This window comes from Vigna unguiculata, chromosome 8 (assembly GCF_037176805.1).
Source record: "Vigna unguiculata cultivar grain cowpea cultivar isolate G323 ecotype 2 chromosome 8, ASM3717680v1, whole genome shotgun sequence".
In the NCBI taxonomy this organism is placed as follows: Eukaryota; Viridiplantae; Streptophyta; class Magnoliopsida; order Fabales; family Fabaceae; genus Vigna; species Vigna unguiculata.
In genome coordinates, this window is record NC_140799.1 from 336,180 (window position 1) to 349,390 (window position 13,211).

At 33.6% G+C, this 13,211-nt stretch overlaps 2 protein-coding genes across 3 annotated transcripts; one reads left to right on the forward strand and one right to left on the reverse strand.

The window, feature by feature from the left end:
- Positions 1–410: 410 nt before the first annotated feature.
- Positions 411–4,786, reverse strand: LOC114194320 (calcium-dependent protein kinase 29-like). 2 transcript variants are annotated; one of them, XM_028084459.2, is made up of 8 exons: positions 3,904–4,786; positions 1,977–2,120; positions 1,736–1,888; positions 1,542–1,657; positions 1,237–1,404; positions 1,008–1,135; positions 804–903; positions 411–715 (listed from the first exon to the last, which is right to left on the reverse strand). In XM_028084459.2, exons 1-8 carry the CDS (start codon positions 4,574–4,576, stop codon positions 632–634), a joined length of 1,566 nt encoding a protein of 521 aa, XP_027940260.1. In that variant the 5' UTR covers positions 4,577–4,786; the 3' UTR covers positions 411–631. The 2 variants fall into 2 exon arrangements, with proteins under 2 accessions (XP_027940260.1, XP_027940259.2); XM_028084458.2 differs by lacking the exon at positions 3,904–4,786 and adding an exon at positions 2,605–3,761.
- Positions 4,787–5,732: 946 nt separating this feature from the next.
- On the forward strand, positions 5,733–9,737 carry LOC114194321 (4-hydroxy-tetrahydrodipicolinate reductase 2, chloroplastic-like). Its single transcript, XM_028084461.2, has 8 exons — positions 5,733–6,217; positions 6,331–6,568; positions 7,148–7,281; positions 7,389–7,463; positions 8,137–8,238; positions 8,995–9,104; positions 9,213–9,300; positions 9,463–9,737. Exons 1-8 carry the CDS (start codon positions 5,996–5,998, stop codon positions 9,529–9,531), a joined length of 1,038 nt encoding a protein of 345 aa, XP_027940262.1. The 5' UTR covers positions 5,733–5,995; the 3' UTR covers positions 9,532–9,737.
- The last annotated feature ends 3,474 nt before the right edge of the window (positions 9,738–13,211 follow it).

The following is a 13,211-nucleotide window of genomic DNA, read 5'->3' on the forward strand; positions in this document are numbered from 1 at the left end:
AAATACAAAATTTAAAGAATATGATAATTTAAAATAATAAGCGTCATGTTAAATTTGTCAAAATTGAAAAAAAAAAAATAGTATTCCGTTTTCTCTGGCCATGTATATTATAATCAACAAGAATTTAATGGGTAAAATTAACATATTTAATGTTTTAAAATTTTCTCCACTGTTTTTAACTATTCCTTTGTACTCAATTTTATATATTATTTTCACCGAGAAATAACATTAATACTCTACTATATAAGTATCTTATAATTACATATAAGGGTATGGTTGTTAAAAAAAACAGCACACATACGTATTAAAAAAAAAAACTGAATCAAGAAAAGTTTTGAAATAGAAGAGGCTTTTAAACTTCTTTTTTCTAAATATTTCTTGTACCAAGTAACGATATATAAAGTTATGAATCGCAGGAACGTCTTTGGATTATAGTTTTATTTATTTTCCACATATTGCAGTTTATTTAGAACAAGCTTTACAAAGTTTGGCATAGAGTGGGAATGCCATAAAATTTTGACATCAAGTAAATACACACATTCACACATTCAAAGGTGATTCAACCATCAGCAGCAAGCAGCAAGAAAAATCCAGAAACAGCTTTGTTTTGAGGCCTCACAACACAACACAACTATCGTGGTTTCTCCTTCTCATCAATATCCAGAATCCCCTTTCTCATCATTGCCACAAACTCCTGGTAATTTATTTTCCCATCCTGCAAATGGAAACCTCAACCATTAGTCCCTACCATTACATCATAATAACACAACGTTTTAAGATAACCTATGTATTTAACATCGTACGTTATCAGTATCCACATCATCGATCACTTCATCTATAGTTGCCTCATCTCCCATCTGATATTCGGTCAATGCTTGTCTAAGCTCTTCTCTTGTTATATATCTGATCAAATTCACCAAAAACCATAGAAAATACGCAATTCAAATACACTAATAATGTACTAAAGTTAAACAGATCAAAATCAAAGTAATGAACTTCATACTGACCCACTGTTATCCTTGTCAAAGTATTGAAAAGCCTTAAACAGATTCTCTTCCTTCTCCAGTTTATGCCGGTTTATAGTGGCAGTGATGAACTCTTGATAGTCAATAGTTCCACTCTTGTCAACATCGGCCTGTTAAGGAAAAATCATGTATCATTGTTTGTTATGTCTTGATGGATAAGAAAAAGTATATATTTTGAAAAGATTATTAATTCGTATGAGACTGAGCTTACAGCTTCCATTAGCTGCTTTATTTCATATTCACTGAGCTTGGATCCCAATTTGGTCAATCCAGATTTGAGTTCCTCGTATGTGATTGTGCCACTGCGATCAGTGTCCATATTGTTGAACATTTGTTTCAAGCCCTTGATTTCCTCCTCTGAAAGGTTTTCTGCTATAACCTTTCATATAATAAAACAACCAAATTCTATTACTACAACAATAGTCACTTCTACTTTCTACCTTCTCATTCTATGTTTGTTGTGGCAAGCAAGTGCAACAGTAACAGACTTTTATATTTGATTCAAATTTGAGGTACCTTGAGAGCAAGTTTCTTCATCTTGTTCATTGCTCTGAACTGTTTCATCCTAGTTAAAACAGCATTGTCTATAGGCTTGTCAGATGCTTCACCACCCTCCTTCATCCACGGGTGTTCTGGTTCAAATGAGTAAATCGAAAAACCATGAGAATGCGAGTGGCTAAAACAGAAAATGCAGCAGTGACATTACTTACCAAGGGCTTCAGCAGCTGTAATGCGTTTCTTGGGGTCATGGTTCAACATTTTCCTGATCAAATCCTTTGCAGCAGCTGAGATAGAAGGCCATGGTGCGCTCTCCAGATCAAGCTTCCCTTCCAAAATTGCATCAAATATACCCTTCTCGCTTTCTAAAATTCTCCCACAGATAATGTTACTACAGCAATCAACAATACTAAAACAATGTACCTTTTTCACAGAGTCAGAAATTATACTTACCAGCCCAAAATGGAGGAACTCCACTTAGAAGGATGTATAAAATTATTCCCGCACTCCACACATCTATTTCTTTTCCATAACTCCTCTTTAACACCTCTGGAGCCACATAGTAAGCACTTCCAACAATCTCCTTGTACACTTTATCTGTAGAATTGCATATTGTTTAGTACACTCCAATTAATAGATTCTCACACACAAATTTCAAAATGTAACTCTTGTCAAACATGTACTTTTAAATACAGAATATCATTTTTACTGGCTCAATCTGAATCACATAACCCAAAGGTGACTTCACCTCTTGTCTATTTTTTTTGTTTTTTTTCTGTTGCTCCTTTTTATAATGTCCCCTTTAATAATGGGAAACCGTTTACTCGGTTGACTTGTCTTGTCATTATCACATTGGAGATGGATGGTTTACTTGGTTGACTCCATGTGTCTTGACTCAGTCTTCTTCTTCCTCTACCTATTGTGTTACGGCAATTATTACTTTTTCATTTATACGTACACAAACTCACACGGCAACGTTTGGAATCTCTTTAGTAAAGGGAAAAAAAAAGAAAAAGGAGAGGTTGAATCGTGGAGAGAATGAAAACACAGAAAATAAAGGAATTAATGAGTAACGCATGACCTTCTTCAATGAAGACGGACAATCCAAAATCGGTGGCTTTCAAGGGTGCCTTAGGATCCTTACTAACAAGCAAGAAATTTTCTGGCTTAAGGTCTCTATGCATGACCCCCATAAAGTGACATGCATGAACCACATTCACGATTTGTCGGAATATGGAAGCAGCTTCACTCTCGGAGTAACTACCCTTTGCAGTGATGCGATCGAAAAGCTCGCCACCCAGACACAACTCCATCACCAAATGCACATTCTGCCAATCCTCGTAAGCACCCTTGAACTCCACGATGTTGGGTTGACCCGAGAGGTGCTGAAGGATCAGAATCTCCCTCTTCACATCATCGATTTGCTTCTTTTTTGTTAGCCTCCGCTTTGGAATGGACTTGCAGGCATATTTCCTTCCGGTGGTCTTCTCGGTGCAAAGACGAGTGATCCCGAATTGACCCCTCCCCAGTTCCCTCTCCACCGCGTAAAGCGTTTTCATGTCGAAGTACGGTTTATCCAGAATCCGTGACTGATCTCCGAATGATGATGAAGGGCCGATGGAAAGAGAAGGGTCCGAGTTTGGAGCAGAGTAGGGATAACGAGGTCGAAGATGAGGCTGGTTTTGAGGTCTTCGTGGTCGAGGGCGTGGACGAGGCTCGTAACGATGATGGGGTGGTGAATCATAGTTGATTGCTATTTCGTTGCTGCGGGGTTTGCTGAAGCAGTGCCCCATGTGGATGGATAAAATAACGTTTGTTTGGGGAGAGATTCTGATTGATTGATGTGTGAGATTTTCAGCTTCTGAGTTGAAAACACAAGCAGTAGCTACTACTACTCTTGATTTATCCTTTGCTTTTGCTTTGGGGTTGGGATATATATGAGATATGGAATATGGGATGAGATGAGATGCTACTCACTTCTCACTCACACAACATAAAGCACCATTCCTCACTTTTTTGCATCAGTACGCAGTACGCAGTACGCTTTGTTAGAGAGAGACAGAGACTTATGTTGTTTATCATGTTAGTGTGTCTGTTTTTATCTTACGCTAAACTAATGTTAGGTGTTGTTGTTACGTGTCTAGTGGAATTTGTTTGATCTTTTATGGCGTCATGCTTTCTCTCACTCCAGGCCCACACCCACACCCAATACCAAACCAAAGAAAGAACCGATCTTTTTATCACTGAACCTTATTTTCCCCTTATTTTTATCAAATAAAAATCCAGTGTCAGAAAAGAGGTTCTTGATGTTTGTTTGTTTGTTTGTTTAATACTCTACACGCATGTAATAAGAAGAAGATAAATGAAGGAAAAGAGTGACCTTCCTCGATGAAAATGGAGAGTCCAAAATCGGTGGCTTTGACGGCAGCATCGTCGGTGTTGGTGGCCAACAAGAAGTTTTCTGGCTTGAGGTCTCGATGCATGACGCCCATGAAGTGGCAGACATGAACGACGTTCACGATCTGCCTCATCACCGTCGCCGCCTCACGCTCTGAGTAGTTTCCTTTGGCAATGATGCGGTCGAAGAGTTCGCCTCCGCTGCAGAGCTCCATGACCAGGTGCACGTGGTTTCTGTCCTCGTAAGCCCCTCTGAACTCCACGATGTTGGGTTGCCCCGACAGATGCTGCAGGATCATAACCTCTCTTCTCACGTCCTCAATCTCCTGCGCACTCACCAGCTTCGTCTTCGCAATGGACTTGCATGCGTACTCTCTCTGCGTCATCTTCTCCACGCACAGATAAGTCACACCCCATTGTCCGCTTCCTAGCTCTTTCTTCATCTCGTACATTTGCTCTATCTTTACGTACGGTTTTCCCAGAATAGCTCCCGATTGCGGCGTGCTCCTCTTCTTCTCAACAACACCATCAACTGATTTCCTTTTTCCACTATCTTCTTTCGAGCTATGCTCCGGAGAGGACTCCCATGACTCCTCGATTTCAATTTGACGGGCCTTGCTGCAGCAGAACAACGCCTTGAACAACCCCAACCCCATTTTTTTTATTTTCTGATATCAGACCTTCTTTTTGATCTTGATCTTTCTGGGTACGTGGTGATAGTTTTGCTTTGCTTTGCTTTTATATCAGACCAATTAACTATTCGTTTCAATGGGGTTAATTACAATTGCCAATTTTTTTGGTGCTTTTCTTCTCGGAAGAACAAGAATATAACCTTCTGTACGCTTGAAGGTGTTAAGCTTTGCGGATTAGAACCGATTCCATTACTCTTCTCTTGGTATTGGTACGATCGGAGGAGAAAGAACATGAACGCTTCGCATCTATGTATGGGTTCTTGCTCCCCACGACTCTTTCCATAACAATATTATCCTTCGTTCATGCTCAGGAAAAAGCTGAAAAGTATGAAGAGTACTGTTACAACTCTACAAACTTCATCTGATGCTTCATCTGGTTTAAAGGATATACAAAAAAGTTCAACTCATACAAACCACTATTAAAATTAGCTGCATTAAAAACTAAAATGTTTAAAAAATCTAGATTCTTTTACTGTTTTTACAAACTGATCAAATTTCTGTCTTGGACTGATGTTGAAGATCAAGTAACCTGTACAGTGAGGAATTTGACACTAATATTTCTTAGAACATTCTGTTTTATTGTTTTTGAAAAGAGTGATTTCATAACTTAAAGATCTTATCTTTTCTCCAATTTAGTTTCTTGCAAGAGTAAGAACTTATCTGTTGTATTCCACTTTAATTTCTTGTTAGACTGGAGGAAAATGACTTGTGAAAAAAAAAAGTTCTTTTCATTTTTTCAACCAGTATTTGATGCCTGGAGGTGTTAATTCCCCTGTTCGTGTTCTTGACGTTGTTAATCAACAGAGTTTTTTTTTTTTTTTATGCTAACCTATTAATGTTAGACAACTTAATACTATTTGGATGATGGAGAATTTTTTTGAAGTAGTTTATTTTTATAAATAATTTTAAACATTTTTATGTTACTTAGATAATTCTAAAAGAAATTGAAAATGAATTTAAGAAAGTAGTTTAGTTACTTAAAACTGAAATAATCTTAAATTCTACATATGTTGTTTTCAGTTTATATGTGGTTATTTTTAGATTTAGTCCACAATTGTTTTTGGTTATGAGATGATATAACTGTGTATTTTTATCAAATAATAAAATTATTTTTATTTAATGAAAAATATCTTTTTTCTGCATAAAAATGGAAGAAAGAATAATTTTTTAATCAAAATGAAAATGTAACATATAGTTAAATCATGAAATGAAATTAAATTAAATTAAATTCAAATACATTTGACTAGGCTAACACCTTCTCCTTCCCACGCTGCACCTCCCACATTCTCCTTCCCAGCTTTTGCACCTCTTTCCTCTTTCCTCTTTCGTTCGAAGGTACCCTAGAACCCCAAATTGAGCTCAGATCCTCACTCTTCGTCTTCAATGGCAACATCTTTTATGAAAACTACACCCAACGTGTTCCAGAGACACCAAAATCCTCTTGCATTCGTCGCCAATGGCATAAGTGCAAGAACAAGTGTCTCCGTTTCGCAGAAGAGAAGATCGCGTTCTTTCGCTGTTGTGTCAATGTCAGCCACGCCCGTTGAAACTTCTCTCGTAAAGTCTGCACCATCTTCGTCCCAAAACACGGGTATTCCAATAATGGTAATTCACTATGAGGACTTTTGTAATTGGATGTGGATAAGTTTATTTGAACTGGGGTTAGTTGCAAAACATAGTGCAATTAGCTTACGTGCATTTAACTAAATTTTGTTTAGGTTAATGCCTGTACTGGAAAAATGGGAAAGGCCGTGATTAATGCAGCGGAAGCTGCTGGACTGTATGTTGTTCCTGTGTCATTTGGGAATGAAGAGGAGTCTGGACAGACTTTTGAGATAGGTGGAAAGGATTTTTTAGTGCATGGTCCTTCTGACAGGGAGAGTGCTCTTGTATCTGCCCTTGAAAGATATCCAAATTTGATTGTTGTGGACTACACGGTACCTAATGCGGTTAATGGTATGTAATGTATCTTGAAGCATATTTATAATTGAAGTGAAATGAAGGAGTGAGGATAGAATTAATGTGGATTGTTTGTGGGAGAGAGAAAAAATGGAATTAATTTAAAAAGTTGTGTGGTATACCCTTCTACTATTTCTCCTTTACTTTCCTACGTCCCTTTATCTCTGAAGATACTGTCTTTACTGAGCTGAATCGTGTCTTGAGATTCCTGTAACTGACTTCTTTGGGTGAAACAAGGCATTGCTGTTGTAGTATTTATGAAGTAATTTATGAAATCTTACTATCAGCAAAGAAAACATTGATGTTTCAAATTCACATATCTTTCATTGTTTTTCTTATTTATCTTAAAATGAAACCTATTTTAGGGTGCACAAATCCACACTTGAGAGCTCAAAATATATATACACAAGCAGCTCGGTGACCATTGCACGTTATGGATCTAAATTCCAGACACGTGACCTGATTTTAATGATATAGACAAAATTGATCTTTTTTATTTTATGATCTATGATTGGGAATGTTTTACGAAGATTGTAATAGTATTGGAGCTATTTTTGAATTCATTCTCTTATGCAGGCAATGCTGAGCTATACTGTAAGGTTGGGGTGCCCTTCGTGATGGGAACCACTGGTGGAGATCGGGTCTTGTTGCATAAGTCTGTTGAAGACTCAAAGAATTATGCTGTGATATCCCCGCAAATGGGAAAGCAGGTGTGTGTGTATATACGTATTATAAGGAGAGAACCTTGATCAAACTTCCATGTCTTTAACAGTCCTGTATTTTGTCATCCTTATGTTAATATATTTTTTCCCTTTAGGTTGTTGCTTTTCTTGCAGCTATGGAAATTATGGCAGAGCAATTTCCTGGAGCCTTCTCAGGGTATTCCTTACAGGTAACTCTTGCATTGTCATTTTGGGGTTTGGAAAAGTTTGGTTCGGAACACTTAGATACCTTAGTTCACCATGTTTGAATTGTCTCTGTTCAGCCTAACGCGGAAGTACAAAAATATTATTATTTTGTGTTTTTTGGGGGGAGGGGGCACTCATCTTTTTCCTCCACGTGTGTCTTTCTATTCTGTTTCGAGTGAAACTAAATCACAAGTCACCAAAAGAGGTCCAAATAGTCATATTGTACAAATAAAACAGCAATGTTTTTAAAATGATTGAAACTTGAAATGACTGCGCTGCAACTAAATTAGGTGCTTAAATTGCTAATTAGTAGGACTGGTAATCCTTGTTCTAGAGAGTAATGTGCTGCTGTCTACAATTGGAAAGAGAGTTACAGTAAAGCTGTACTTACAATCATATGTATTGACGATACAAAAGAATTCAAACAGATTTATCTCTGAACAAAAGTTGGTATATCACATTCTACATTGCTACTAGTTTGTGACAGGAATTTCTCAAGGCATATTGTTTTATTTTGAATAAAAAAATGTTAGGATTAGTGATTCTTAAGTAAAATTCTCGTTTAGTTTTAGAAACCGTTTAATTTTAATGACGCTTCTCTTTTAAATCTTCTATTTGATGTAATATTAAAATCTGATGCAATCGTCAAAGTTGTAGGTACTGGAGTCCCATCAAGCAAGCAAAGTTGATGCATCTGGAACTGCGAAGGCTGTAATTTCTTGCTTCAACAAACTGGGGGTGTCTTTTGATATGGATCAGGTGTGTTAGATGAAATTGCATGGTTCGTCCCTGTATAGCCATGTATACTCTTTACTTTAGCTAAACTCCTTTCTGGTTGAACTGTGTGCGTCTATGTGTGGTTTGAGTTTAGCAGACTAACATGTATCTTGGTATTACCGGTGTAGTTCACTGGGAATTTTTTCTAGTTTCTAATCATTTGCTACTTGTAAGTGAATTTCCATTTCTAAGTTGTCTTATTACGTGAACTCTCAGTTAAGATTAGACTAGCGTGCGTGACTTTATATTTCCAACAAGTTGCCTGTTGTGGTCTTCATATTATAAGAAGGGTTAAATATGTTTTTAGTCCCTCAAGTTTCAGCGAAATTTGGATTTAGTCCCTCATCAAAACTTTTGACCAATTTAGTCCTTCATCTTTCAAAATGCGTGAATTTAGTCCTTTTAACCAAATTTTGTTAAGTTTATCTGACGTTTCAAGTTATTTCATGATAGTATTTAAATTATTTACATTGTTTGACACATTTTTGCTTCAATGTTAACTTAAATACTATCATGAAATGCGTTTGAAACGTCAGATAAACTTAACAAAATTTGGTTAAAAGGACTAAATTCACGCATTTTGAAAGATGAAGGACTAAATTGGTCAAAAGTTTTGATGAGGGACTAATTCCAAATTTCGCTGAAACTTGAGGGACCAAAAACATATTTAACCCTTATAAGAACTACAAATTCTTATTGGATTTTGTTTTCCTCTTTCCTTTTGTGAATTATCTTTAGATAAAATTGATCAGGGATCCCAGGCAACAACTTGAAATGGTTGGAGTCCCAGAGGAGCATTTGTCCGGTCATGCATTTCATATGTATCATTTGACATCACCGGATGACACGTATGGATTAATATTTTCATTTTCTTTTATTATATGTTTTGACATATTTCGACTTGTCACTAACTACTTATTCTTCTTATATTATGTTTCTTTAAAACATTGTTGCAGGGTTTCTTTTGAATTCCAACATAATGTTTGTGGTAGATCAATATATGCAGAAGGCACTGTGGATGCTGTATTGTTTCTTGCTAAGAAGGTACTATATTTCCATATGATTTAACCATCTTTTCTGACTATCCATCTTAACCTATGATTGAGAATGCCCTTCATCTGTTAAAACAATTTTAACTACCAAAAGTTGTTCTTGCTCAATCATTCTCTGTATACGATCCTTTATTGGGTTACTTCATGTATGCAGATTGAAGCAAAGGATGAGAAGAGATTGTATAATATGATTGATGTCCTGCGAGAGGGTAATATGCGATGAAATTTTCATTGAATCTGGACCAGGATGTCAACTGTAGAACATATAATAAACAAGATTTGGCATTTTGGTTTTTGGGCCAAGCAATTTTCCGAGTTTGTTTTTGTTTAGCTTACAGAAGGTTAGTGTATGTATTATTTATGAATCGATGAGAACTGTGTAAAGCACTCTTATGGGATCAACACAAACTATGATTTTTCTCTTCGTAACTCCAACAAGCTTTCACTCTCTCAATGGTAGTCACCCCTTATTCACCCCAAAATTTAGCTTCTTGTGTATGATGCCCTGGCTTTACTTCGCCCTACTGATTGTTGCATTTGAAAGTTGAATGTGATTATACTCGATTGTGTTGTAATCTATAGGGTACTTGTGGGTTAGAGAAGGTCAACGAACGATTAATCTGCATTTTCCAGTTGTTAGTTACTAAAATTATCACTCTTGCATGATTGCATCAAACTTCTGTCTTGGACTGATGTTGAAGATCAAGCAACCTGTACAGTGAGGAATTTGACATTAATATTTCTTAGAACAAACCTATGATGGTTAATTAAAACTTTGATCCATTAAACTATCTTTAGGTTCTTTTAAATCTTTATATATATATATATATATATATATATATATATATATATATATATATATATATATATATATATATATATATATATATATATATATATATATATAGGAAGGAGAAGCAGTCCATGGATGCAAGATTTTGTGGTCATTGATCATAAGTTCAAATATGAGAGTAATTAGATTCTGTTTCATTTTGGAAACATCCTATTAGACATTATCCTTTTCTTTTTCCCTTTTCTTTGCACTAGTTATGTTACTAACAGGCTATTATGTCTTTTGTTTGACTGCAAAATGGAGAACGGAAAATAATCATTCTTCATATTTTTTTCTCTTACTAAAAAAAATTCTTCAAATCTATTCAAACTCTAAACTCTGATATTATTTCAATTTTTCAAATATTTATTATAATTATCTACACATCCAAATTAATACTCTTTTAACAAATTTATTCTTAGAGACTAAATGTGTAAAATAAAACTCTAAACTATCATCATACGAGTGATGTGTTTTAACATGGAATAAAACATCACGTTTCATATACCTACCATCACTAACGTCTATTTCTTTTGTCAACAAATAATTGTTCTTTTCCTTGAGTGAAACTTTAACATCTATGTCTTTGGCATCACCTCACATCAATAAATGGCATATAAAGTACATACAAAATTTCATTAAACTATTTACAAGTAGAAAAATTCATATAATATACATATAAAAATATATGCTTTCAAATTTTTTTATAATCCCTCTATTTAATTTATCAATATCAATGTGCCCAAACCTTTAAATAAATTAGAAGCACAACAACTCCGACATTAACTATAACTAGCAGAACACAGGCGCTATCGCACCTGTGTGTATGTATTTTTTAAAATGCGGGATATTATATTAGTAGGTGATAATATTATAATGTTATTAAGTTAATATATATTTTAAAATTATATTTATTAAAAATAAAGTGAAATATATCAGAACAGATAAAAGAATAATCATTGATAAATAAAGAAGAAGAGAAGAAGCAGAGACATCTGATTTTATAAAAAGTTTGTAGAAGTAACGCTCAATTTTTTAAAATTTAATAAATTGTTATATTTAAAGGGTAAAATCGGTATTTTGAAAAGTGGACACAAAAAGATAAATTCCCTTTATATATTGTTATAGATTACAAATGTGTTTGTTGTTTTTCATGCTAATAAACCTTCATAATAAATTCAATAACCAAGACATTATTGTCCTATTTATGTTGATTTATTGAAAGGATTTCCTTAAGATTATCCTTCATATAAGCTTAAGAAAAATATTTGACCCTAATCCTGGAAAAGGGAGTGATATAAAGCATAATCACATCAAAACTCAATTAGGATTTGGAAGAAGATAAAAAGTTGGGTGCATGGGCCCATAAATAGGAATCACACTTCTAAACCCACTCATCCCTCCACAGATTCTCATCTGTTGCTAGTAAACCATTTTACATTTCTTTAATTAAACTATCATCAACTTTGTAATTGGTTACAAAACTCTCAACTTTCGTAACTAGGTCATCTTAATTATACAAGAGTATGAGAATGTGGTAGAGATTTCACATTAATTAAAAAATAAATAAAAATTATAATTTGATTATATCTCTCCCACAAATATTAAGAAAAATGATGAGAATATAAAAAATAAAGGTAATGGATACTTTAAAATAAAAATGTGTTAAATGCAAAAGTGAATTTTTTTTTATTGGAAACAAGTAGCATCGCATTTTGATAAAAGTAACATGTTGTGAAGTTGTCGGGAATAGTTAGAATCTTGTTGCATAGCTCTGCACGATACAATACAACTTTCTCCCTTGCTCTTTCTATCGTCAAACCTTACTTTATATAAAAACAAAAAAACAAAAATCATTTTATTGTAATTTAAACTTTATTAAAATTAAAAAATGAACAAGGTGGTAATACAAATTATATTTCTTTATATTTTACAAAATATACATAATATCAAATTATACATACATATAAACGAAACATCTAAAAATTATATTAAATAAATTTATGTATATATATCTTTGAAAATTTTGTAATGTCACAGTAAATTTTTAAACAAATATGATCCAATTAAAAGACACCAATCCTTTTAATATTTGATAAAAATTATATTAATATAATTTAATTTCTCCCATATGTATATAATCCAAGAAAAATATATTTCTCGTTGTGCTTATTGTATAAAAAAGGAAAGGCTTGTTATGAAATGAAATGTGGTAGCAATGTCATAATAATGGAAATATCTTTTATATCTGTGAAACTGTTGCTACTACTATAGATAGTGTATCTTTCCACGTCAATGTCAAGTCATAATTGATGCAGTAGAAGTTCTTCCAAATTCATAATATAATATTTTCTTTTATTTTTATTTTACATTAATTCTTGTTCTAGGTGACATAAAATGTATTGCTTTTCTGTATCAATTATTAACAACGTAGAAACATTAATTATTCCAACTTTCTATAGTAGTAGCAACAGTTTCACAGCCAATATAAAATATTCAAAATAACACATGTAATTTGCTATTATTATAGTAATGGAGTTTTGTTATTATTTTAATTATATAATTGAAAAGTTAATATATTCGATCCTAAGAAATTAATTTTTTTTAAGTTAAAATAAGTTTTGATAGACTCTGTACTGTATAAAAACATTATAGGTAATTGAGCTCATGTTATTATATCAAATAAAATTATATTGGAATATTAATTAACGTATATTTAGACAGATAATTCACATGTTCCACACTGAAGAAATAATTATAATTTAGAATCAACTTTGAATTGAATCTTTTTTTTTTTCATTTGATAAAAATATTACTATAACTTACTTTTAAAATAGATTATTTCACTTCAAAATCAATTTTATTAAATCTTACCCAAGCATATAAACAGTGATGACGTGATGAGTTATCCATGAATGACTATAAAAACGTTGGCAAAAGAAAACAGTATTTGTCTTTATTTTTTTTTATATATATTGACTTAATATCTTTTTATAATTGCGAAATATTATATCTTCAACTTTATATTGTTAAAATTTTGTAAGAACTAATAAGTTAGAAAAGGTTTAATA

Coding starts and splice junctions, on each gene's coding strand:
- LOC114194320 (XM_028084458.2), bottom strand. CDS start 3,316: ATGGGGCACTGCTTCAGCAAACCCCGCAGCAACGAAATAGCAATCAAC. Junction 1,658..1,735: donor TACAGCTGCTGAAGCCCTTG/GTAAGTAATGTC, acceptor CATTTGAACCAG/AACACCCGTGGATGAAGGAG. Junction 904..1,007: donor TTTGACAAGGATAACAGTGG/GTCAGTATGAAG, acceptor GAATTTGATCAG/ATATATAACAAGAGAAGAGC.
- LOC114194321 (XM_028084461.2), top strand. CDS start 5,996: ATGGCAACATCTTTTATGAAAACTACACCCAACGTGTTCCAGAGACAC. Junction 7,282..7,388: donor CCCCGCAAATGGGAAAGCAG/GTGTGTGTGTAT, acceptor TTTTCCCTTTAG/GTTGTTGCTTTTCTTGCAGC. Junction 8,239..8,994: donor TGTCTTTTGATATGGATCAG/GTGTGTTAGATG, acceptor AATTATCTTTAG/ATAAAATTGATCAGGGATCC.